This window comes from Dipteris shenzhenensis, chromosome 32 (genome assembly GCF_047967505.1).
Source record: "Dipteris shenzhenensis isolate YYH24624 ecotype China chromosome 32, Dip_SZ_1.0, whole genome shotgun sequence".
In the NCBI taxonomy this organism is placed as follows: domain Eukaryota; kingdom Viridiplantae; phylum Streptophyta; class Polypodiopsida; order Gleicheniales; family Dipteridaceae; genus Dipteris; species Dipteris shenzhenensis.
Window position 1 is genome coordinate 41,749,193 of NC_141627.1, and position 10,403 is coordinate 41,759,595.

Sequence of the window (10,403 nt, forward strand, 5' to 3'; positions counted from 1 at the left end):
TATGCACCTTCTTTTTGAGGTACTTCAATGCTTGTAAAGTGAATAGATTAGAAATGACCATTCTAGCCTATCAAAGTTAAGAAGAGGAAGCGGATGGAGGATTCCATATGCACCTTCTCTTCAAGGTACTTAGTAGCATGCACTATAGAAATAAATACTAAGAACACAAGTCTCCATTGAAAACATTAACTCCCCAATGTTTGAATGGAAATCTTGAAAGGTTTATCATCCCTATGCATATAGGAGATAAGAGAGAGAGAGAGAGAGATGCATGGTATAAAAACTATTTGTCCTAAGTTAAAGCATTGCTAGGGCTTCAATGGGATTTGATTAGAAGATTCAACCTTGAGACTCTACGGAATGGGTCTCTAACCCGGCGTAGACGGGTTGTGCTACTCAGTCTAAAGCAATTCAAAATATGTTCCAACTCATTGGAGCACAAAGAGCAACTATATTTGAAGAAACCCTAGAAGCAACAACGTCGAAATTGGAGGACGACAGAGAAACGACGACGATGATGATGGCACCGAGCGGAGGCAAGAAGTCCAGTCTAAAATGCTGAAGATTCAGGAAGGACAGAAAGTACCCTATTTAATTTTTTAAGGAGATGACAAAACAGCGCAACAAAGAGACTTTTCTGAGTGTGTGAAGGAGGACGACGGTGAGAGTGGGGCGATGGAGACTGGATGGTAGGGCTGCAAGAGGGTATCGAGAGTCAAGGGCTCGACGGTGGAGAGCTTATATTGTTAATCAGAAAAGGAGCGAGTACTAATATTTTAAATTAGAAAAGGAGGGAGGACATCAAGCGGGCTGTGCGAGTGCCGGCTGCGGTGAGCCCCATCGTAAAGTATTGTTCTTCTCGGTCAGCGCAAAGCAAAACCACGAGCTTGGATGGAAACCGGAGGGCGTGAATCGCAAGTCTAATGGAGGGGTGCCAGGTTTCGGAGCTGATCGGGTAGAACTCGTGTAGAATTGGAGCATCGACTTGCAGATTTGGATGCTGAGGAGGCAGCAGAGAAATCGTCGAGAATTGCAGCCGCAAGGGCAGATTTTGACGCTGAGGCGGCAGCAGCGGCGGAGAAATCGTCAGCAGAGGGGACGTGGTCTAGCTGCAAACACATGGCGAGTCGGGTTTGGTACATAAGCCAGTTTGAGACCGTCTACCTTCTGGGTTGCTTCCCCCTCACGCGTACGCGGGCACACCGTGTTTTCCTTAACGTGTCTCATCCAAATCTCCTTTCCTCTTCCCAATTCCTCTCACCCTCCAAGCCATTGCCAGCCTGCCTGACCCTCCTCTCGAAACATCTGCAGTCAGATGATTTGTAGGAAAGTCTTCCTGCCCAAGAAGAGAAAAGGCGAGGGCACTGCGTCTGATCAGAACTTGATCGTTCCTCCGGGACGGCCTCTTAGTCGTCCGTAAACATCTCAATACAGGTCTTTCAGCAGGTTTTGCATCAAGATCTTAAGATCAACCCCTGCTAATTTCTCCACAGGGGAGAGCTCTTGGCATGACGAACATCTTATCAGCGTGCTGGCGGCCTGTGGAACGTTACCTGGAATATAGCACAGAGTTTGTCGATGGTCAAAATGATGCTCTTCTTTGGCACAAAGACCTTACGCAATATGCGTCTGGGGACTTCTCTATTGCCGTCGTGCAGGCGAACCAGCTTTTGGAGGATCAAAGTCAGGTCAAGATAGGCCCTCATGGTACCTTCATAGGTGTATACGATGGTCACGGAGGACCAGAGGCCTCTCGGTTTATTATCAATCGTCTATTCGCCAAGTTTGAGAGTCAGTACAACACCACACATTTGGGCTTACAATCTGTAGTAGATTAATCTAGGTTTCTTGTTTATCCAATGAGCTACTTTATTACACGAATGATGTCTGAAAGGAGGCACTGCATGTTGCTAGGTTTTGCGCAGGAATTAGGGGGCGTGTCCACGGAAGTGTTGAAGGAGGCTTTCGGTGCTACAGAGGAAGAATTTTTAGGCCTTGTTGATCAAAATTGGCGTTCTAAACCACAAATAGCATCCGTTGGATCATGCTGCCTCGTGGGAGTGATATATAGGAATAAACTTTACGTTGCTAATCTTGGAGATTCCAGAGTTGTTCTGGGTACTGTGAGGCAAAGGAGGAGGGTTGTGGCACAGAGGCTATCTGAAGAGCACAATGCGGGTAATGTGGAGGTGCGTGAGGAGCTCAAGGCTCAGCATCCAGAGGATTCCCATATAGTCGTTCTCAAACATGGTGTATGGCGGGTTAAGGGCATCATTCAGGTGCGAAAATCAGTAAAACAATGTAATGCCCTTATTTTCAAAGTGACAGTTCATTCAGAAAAGGATCAATCCACTAGTAACGCTTATATTTTTCAGGTATCCAGGTCGATCGGTGACATGTATTTAAAGAAGCCCGAGTTCAATAGAGATCCACTCTTCTGCCGTATTGGATACCCTGTACTTTTGAAGAAGCCTGTTTTAACGGCAGAACCATCTCTCCATGCACGAACCCTTGTTCCTGAGGATCGATTTTTGATATTTGCATCAGATGGATTGTGGGAACACTTAAGTGACCAAGAAGCTGTCGATTTGGTGCAGAGAAGTTCTCGAAATGTCTCTTTCTCTCTCTCACACACACACTAACACACACAAAAAAAAGCAAAAAAAACGAAAAACAAAGATACTTAGTTGTTTGATCACAGCAAGCTTTACTTATGTATTTTGTATTTTGTCTATTGTTGTGTCTGACACAAGCACCTGGAATCTACGAATGTTAACAGGGTATTGCAAGAAGGCTAGTTAAAGCTGCTCTTCAGCATGCAGCAAAAAAAAGGGCGATGCGCTATTCGGACCTGAGAAAGATTGAGCCAGGTGTCAGACGGTATTTTCATGATGATATCAGTGTTGTTGTTATGTATCTTGATCAGAGTTTGGTCAAGACCTCAGGGTCCAGTCCAAAGCCAAGCGCTGGCAATGTTTCAGTGGGCAGTGTGAATGCACCGTTGGACATATTCTCCTCGGATAGCCTGGAGGACATACCCTTAGTCTGAGCATGTCCACCAGAGGCTTGCAGTGCCGTGTTGTAAATTTTCCCCAGATACATGCATGTCTATTTTATCTGCTATAAATGCATGCCTCTGTGTGTATTGGGGGGGTTATGTGTGCATGGGCCAATATCTGCGTAGCATGAGCTGTCTATTATGGCATTTCCACTGACTGACTGAGTAATTTCCAACAACTGTGAGTCCTACACTTTGCAGAAAAGAATAGTAGGAGAGGCGAGGAGAGACTGGAGATGGAGGAGAAAGGGCACAGCTAGGACGACACAACAAGCACGACTAACAGAACACTAGTATTTTCCATCTGGAGATTTTCATACATTTTGAACTGATCATGGATGTTAGTTGCACTGTCAATCTCTATGTTGACTCTATTGGCATTGGAATTGATGAGAGAAATGAAATCGTTTGGGAGAGACTAAAATGAATTGTATAGAGAATGTGGACTGCTATTTGATTAGCCTTCTCTTTTAGTGCTAGCCTCTGTCATGGCTGAGTCTGTCTGCCCTTCACCTCCGGAGTGCCGATAGAAACTCAGTATGAAAGACTTTTGTATAAATGGATGCTTAAGTATGTGTGGGTCTACACCGTTGTTGGGTGCTGATGGCGGTAGTGGGGATGTCATAGTAGGTAGTCCCTTCTATGCATGATGGAGGTTTTGGTACCTAATGAGTTACTATCATGAGATTGAAACTACACACTGTGTTGTATTTTTGGAGGATGAGTTTAGACATGTTCCTGGATTCATCTAGATATATATTGGCATTGATGAGGGCACTTCTCATGGTGCACTTCTCTGATTTTTTATTTTATGTCAATATCGTGTGCATGTTGTGGAAGAAGTGACTTTGTTCTCATGTTGTTAGTATGAGAATTGCATTGGACTTTCTGTTTGTCTTGTTCTTCTAAGTCGTCGAATTTTAAGTTTATGCTATGTTCTTCTGCATTTGAAGATTCTTCTGTGGTTGAATTGGGGTGTTCTTCTGTCGAGCACTTGTGTATTGTCACTGGCTGAGCTGTGACTTGCATTGCTTCTTGTTCTTCCAAGTTTCTTGGATTATCCTTGTACTCTGTTATCTTTTGTCTTTGGATCTCTTCTAGAGATAACATTGGTAGGAGTAGTGAATCTTGCCTATGAGGTGTTGAATAGGTGATTACTTCTTTGCTTGAAGTCTTACTTCCACTTGATGATGATGTTGGCTTGCGATCCTTTTCTACCTTTGACTGTTTGCATGTGATGTCACTAATGACACTTGTGAATGCTTTTCTACATTGATCTGCAATGTGGATGTTGTCTTTGACTTTGACATGGAATAGTCTTCCTAATGTTTTTCTAGACTATTTGATCTTGATCTGCTTATTTTGTCTTTGTAGAAGGCTGCTTTGTACTGTAGTAGGCTGATGCTACCTTGTTGACTATTGCTCTTTGTTGAATGTTGCTCTTTTGTCAATTGTTACTTCTTTTGTGGATTGTTGCTTCCCCTTAATGTAGGCTTGGCTACTAATCAGCTTTGTCTTTCTTGTGAAGTTGCGGTTGCTAGGCAAATACTGCAATTCTTTGTCCGATTGGATACTATGTCCTTGTATGTCGATGCATGTATGTTGCATGATGGCGCTTTGGATGTGATTGCCTCTTTCTATTTGATTGGTTGTGCCAATTGTATTTGACTAAGCACTTTGATGTTGATTGCTTCTCTCTAATGTTAGGTTACATAAGGTTGCATGATCCTTGTTCTAAGCTTTGCTTGATTGTTGATGACTTTTGATAATTGATTGATGATGACTGAGTTGAATTTGCCACTTGTATTACCGAATGGCTTTTTTCATGCATTTGGATGCTTCAAGCATGTGAGTTGTGCTTTGCCATGGACTACTAGTGAGTCGAGGTTTGCATGTCCTTTTGCATTCATTTGTGCTTTTGCATATGGACATGTCTAGGTATTCTGATGCTTACATTCATGTGCCACATAATGTGACATGACTTTAATGTCAATTGGCCCGAATACTGACCATTAGGGGCATAAAGACTCTGAAAATATGCATGGAAAATATCAGTTTGTGTTGTTTAACATGTTGGTGAACACGGCTTTGAATTCTGATAAGTTTGGAGCAAGAACAGTCTCAAAATTCCTTACAAATTGTCGATATATGGCACTTACATTGACCATAATAATGGCCCCTAAAAATGGTCAAAACATCGTGGAAAATATGCATAAGTTTTGCTCTTCATGTCTGACTCAAAACGGCACTCAAAATAGAGGCCAAAGGACCAAGATATGGAGGCCTAAATTTGGGTGTTTGCAGGCTTCAGAAGCAGATTGATTTGGGCACCAATGCTGCCACGTTGACAATGATGTCCAAATTTATTTTTCCAACAGGATTTTGTGGAGTTTGATCTTTGGACCAACATAATGGGTGAAGCTGGCCTAACCATTCACTACCAGATAAATCCTGAAAAAGCACTAAAATAAAGCATACTATAAAAATGACTCTGATGTGGCATGTGCATTCATGTGCAGCTAAGAAATGTGCTGGCAAATTAAAAAGTGCCTCATAGTTTGGGTTTATATATATATATATATATATATATATATGAGTTTAGTCTCCCCCAAAAAAAAGGTACAGATAAGATTAGATCCATTGGCAGTTTCCCATTTTTTGCCTCTCATCATTCCACAAAACCACTCCATATAAGCTATATTGAAATGTGAGCCGAAATGAGTGCATGGATACACACATCATGGATTAGTTCAAGTTGGGGAAATCCCTTTTGTGGCCTGCCGATATCGCGATAATTTCTATCTTAAGTAGGTGCATTGCCCTATCAGCTAGATGGTGTAAGCCAGCTAGATGGTGTAAGCATTTTTTGCTTGGATGCTCGTTTGGGAGGGACTAAAATGAAACTGTATAGGCTTGATATGCAAATTTCCTGGATTCATCTAGGTATATTGATATGCAATTTTAGCTTGAATGAACAGAATGTGGACTACTTTTGATTAGCCTTCTCCTTTAGTGCTAGCCTTTGTCACGGATTATTCTGCCCTTCACCTCTAGAGTGCCGACAGAAACTCAGTACGAACCTTTGTATAAATGGATGCTCAAGTATGTGTGCGTGTGTGGGGATGTCATAGTAGCTTGTCCCTGCTATGCGTGATGGAATTTATGGATTTCAACCTTATGACCGACTATGAAAACTCATGATAACAGTACCCTTACACATGCTCAAGGTGGTCACTGGGAGACTCTGGATAGATGAGTCTACTCTAGGGAACTGTAGCGACTTGTTGTCGTAGATAGGAATCACAAAAGTGCCTAGTGGGCACAAATGAAAGTATGTGTAACTTGCATGAAGTATCTCGTTCATATGACTATTTTTTTGCAGCATGGAGGTGAGTCAGATTTTCTTGTATGATCCTCATTTGAGCTTGCAGATCAGCTTGTTTGCTGTCTTTGGATTTAGAAATGCCAAAATCTGCCAGCATGACAGGTGTGTGTATTGAGTATGAAAAGATTGGGATATGGATGCCCCCCATTGGCAACTCTGCTTAGGTCATCCTGAGTATGCTCTGCATGGCATTGGCGTCAATAACCTCAGGGTTTAGGTGGATTTCTGGCGCAACATTAGATTTGGCATGTGACCAATAATAGAGCAAATACCTGATCAGCAGCCCATAGGTATGCTCAAAATGAAGCTATCAACCTAGGATATTCTCACAATCATGCATACGTAGGATGTTGGAATGCATCAGAAAAGTATTTGGGAGCGACCGGTGTTCTATCTCATTTAATTGGTTCAGTTCAAGTTGCAGATCCACTTTTGTATGCTTTCTTTGGCTTTGTAAATGCAACATGAATTGCACTGCAAATAAAATTTGGTGGTGGTTGATTTCTGTCAGCATGGTAGATGTATGACGTAGGAGTACTGCAAGACATCCTGATGATACTTCTATGGGTGCCACTTGTGGGCAAATCTTTTAACCATCCAGGGCATTCCTCACATGCCAGTGACATCAGTAGGCGTGCTGTTTGTATTGGACTCCATTTCCTTTGAATGGGCTTGCCGTGTGCCATAATTAGGGGGTTACCTCAAATAAACATCTAGAACACAAATACTTAAATGCATGTATTCAAGTGGAAAAAGCACTTACTAGTGAGATGAGCCATATCCCAATGATGATTTTTTTTTGGGAGAGTTTGAGATGAGACAGGTGCTAGCTATCATCATCACAAAGTCTGTCCATCATGTTGGAGCTCACCGTCTTACATGTGAGCCCCAAATGAGGATGTAGAGGCAAGTGATGATTCATATTTTCAATCTTCAGACTAGTCTGTGAATGGCAGTTACAGAGCTGTCTGTGAAATGGCACTTACAAGAGCCTTGTAGGTTATAAAAGTTGGCCAAAGCCTGTTTCTTACAGCCTCCACAGCGACTCTGTTGATGTGGGATGAGTTCCCTGCATTCAGCCACATTCAGATTTAGCCATGAAGCCAGCCCAGTAGGTCCAGCCTGTTGATTGAGGGTCCAGATGATGTATGCAGCTCCCTTCGGTGAGGGAAGCCAACAGTTGTATCCAGTGGTCCATTGGTATTCGCCAAGGCGAGCGAGAATAGAGATAGTTTATATACTCCCAGTCTTCTGTTATGTCTATGTGTATGATGTGAAGAGTTTTATGCATGCCAACTGGACCTAGGGGATGTTTAAAACTGCAGATCGAAGTATTGCCCTCATATGGGCAAAAACTTGGATGTTAAACACCAGTGGATAACTTGTTTTCTACATCTGTATCCACATTACTGTATATATGTGTATCCTAGTGCGTATGTAGATTGATACTGTTAATGATTAGCTGCTCTAGCTTGCAAAACTAGTGTTCAATCTCACTCTTTTTATCATCTCGACCTGGTAATCCCTTTCCCAGCTTTACGGTCCCAATCTTATGCTTTTCTATCTTCACAGTCCTGTTCTCATGCTCCTCTTTCTACATGGCCGTTTGCTTCTCTAGCCTCCCTATCCTTGCACTCTACTATGAGATGGGCTTCTTTGTCAGAAGAGCCTTTGATTGCTATGTCTACATTTGGATTTGTGTCTTCTAGGCTGAGCGTACTAACTCTGGGTGCAGAACGTAAATGCGAACTGAGAAGAGAGCGAGAGAGAGAGAGAGAGAGACTCTCATAAATTGTATTTGAGGTCCCTCTATGATAATATTTCATTCACTGATGCTACCATATGTGAAGTAAAATAGCATAAAATAGAGAGCACACTTCCAAATGAGAAGATCAAAGTATTGCCTTGCCTGCACCTCTAGTATTCTTAATGTTAAGGTTGAGCAAGGATTGCCTTTTGCCAAGTATCTCAATGTTAGAATCACAATCACAACGTTGGGCAAGGAACCCTTGCTAAGTCTTTTGGCAATTTGATTTAAACAAACCTTTGGTCCTTTGTCTCGAGAATTATGCTGATGGACAAATTGACAAGACGGGATGTGAGTCTCACAATACATCTCGAAGTTTGTCCCAAATTCACAATTGCAATGTACAAATCCGATAAATTATGCCCTCTCAAGTTATCTTGAATCAAGTGTAAGAGAACCTAGAAGAGAGAGAGAAAGGACTCTCCAAAAGTTACAAAATCTATATTTTGTTATTGCGTGATACCCTATGCTTTCTTCTCAAAACTTACAAATTTCTTTGTAGCTTTGTTTATCCTTCTTTCTTATGCTTCTTGTCTTTCCCGAGACTCCATAGAATTCTAGGAATCTTGATAACGTGAATAGTATCTTTGTGGCAACAACACTGTGCGGTTCTCAGCAAGGATTTTTAGTTAGAAAACGTTTGGACCACTAGTAGTTAGCACTTGATATCCTAGATTGCAAATGAAAGGAAGGTGATGTTGAACTTTTGTAGGTGTTGTGAATCAATACGGAGACCTCATGGGAAAATAACCCCCTCACACAATACATGGTAAGTTCTTATATGTGGCCTTGTCACCATTTCGAGTTTTAGACATGCTAATCGAGTTTGTACATTGCGAGCACATGTTGTATGCTCATGCATCATACATGGCATGGCACTATGTTAGCCTTGGGGTTTGGTCGACTCAAGCCATTAAGGACATTTTTGCATATTAAGCAGGTTATAGTGTATACAAACAAGAACTAAATCATTCCTTTTCAAAAGCAAACAAAAATGGACATGCGCTCTCTCACTCTACAAGTTCCTCCTCTTCTGTATCAACACCTACAGTTTCATCGTGATCAATGTCATTGTCATGATTCAATGACAATTTAGAGGTGAATGATCCATCCTCCTTGGCACAATCAACAAAAACATTTTCTTCGTCCCTGTGAAGACCTAATGCTCCTTCCGTCTGCATCCATGTGAATCTAGAGGAGGATCCAACAAGGGCATAGCATGGAACCTTCTCAAAGAGGGTGTCTATTGTCTTCTGCCTTAGGCGCCCAACATCCTTCAGTTGACAATCATAAATAAGTATGTCTACTTCTTCAAGAACAAGGACACTATATCATGGCTGCTTTTTGGTGTCCCTTCTTGCTCTTGTCCTTTTTTGACATGCAACTAATTCAGGTTTAACGTACTCCCCTTTCAATGGATTAGCATGCATAAAGACAACCATTGCATAATAATGGAAGTCACTTGCCCTTGCACAGACCTTTGAATTTCTGCCGCTTTTGCAGTCTAGAAGGGATGTCCGAGAGGATCCTCTTGAGCAAAAGTTGCAATTATGGATCCAATCTTCAAATCTTGTATGGAACTTGTCCACAATTCGGTGAGCTCTTCTCATCTTTGGTGCATAAAAAATACATCCTTCATGCAAGTACGTTGATTAAAGCTTCTACCACAAGTGGTAGACTTTGAGGTTGTATAGGCTACCCTAAAGGAGATGTGGCCATACAAAACGATTGCACAAAGTAGTAGTGTTACTCTTGAATCCATCAAGGATGAGGGCTTGGTCTTCAAAGAAAGTATTCCACTACAATCCGGTATGTTTTTGCCTTCAATCAAAATTCTCTTCTAGACATGCAACTTTCACAATCAACATTTCTTCCTTGAGCAATCACTAAAGGTTCTTGCACTGAAGCATGAATTTTACGGATTCAAATGAAGGTAAAAAATAGTAAGCCATCCATAGGTCCCCAATCTAGAGAAGAGATATATTTCTTACCATATAGATATGTTCTTTGATCCACTTGCTTGTTTATGAGAAATTGATGCTGAAAGATCAAGTCATTCCTCACTTGGTACAACATTCCTCACCTTCTCCATCTTGAATAAATCTCTTGAAATTGCAAGTCTCTTCCAAGTGATAAACCCAGGCCGTGGAGTG

At 41.8% G+C, this 10,403-nt stretch overlaps 1 protein-coding gene across 5 annotated transcripts; it reads left to right on the top strand.

The window, feature by feature from the left end:
- Positions 1–278: 278 nt before the first annotated feature.
- On the top strand, positions 279–6,834 carry LOC147880771 (putative protein phosphatase 2C 60). Of its 5 annotated transcripts, XR_015540530.1 has the most exons (6): positions 351–1,791; positions 1,915–2,279; positions 2,376–2,612; positions 2,780–2,870; positions 5,363–5,473; positions 6,441–6,834. XR_015540530.1 is itself a non-coding variant. In XM_087370429.1 (5 exons), exons 2-5 carry the CDS (start codon positions 1,509–1,511, stop codon positions 3,047–3,049), a joined length of 1,155 nt encoding a protein of 384 aa, XP_087226555.1. In that variant the 5' UTR covers positions 279–389; positions 438–1,508; the 3' UTR covers positions 3,050–3,118. The 5 variants fall into 5 exon arrangements, 4 of the variants coding, with proteins under 4 accessions (XP_087226555.1, XP_087226556.1, XP_087226554.1 ...); XM_087370429.1 differs by lacking the exons at positions 5,363–5,473; positions 6,441–6,834 and having other exon boundaries at positions 279–389; positions 438–1,791; positions 2,780–3,118; XM_087370430.1 differs by lacking the exon at positions 6,441–6,834 and having other exon boundaries at positions 5,363–5,552.
- Positions 6,835–10,403: the final 3,569 nt, after the last annotated feature.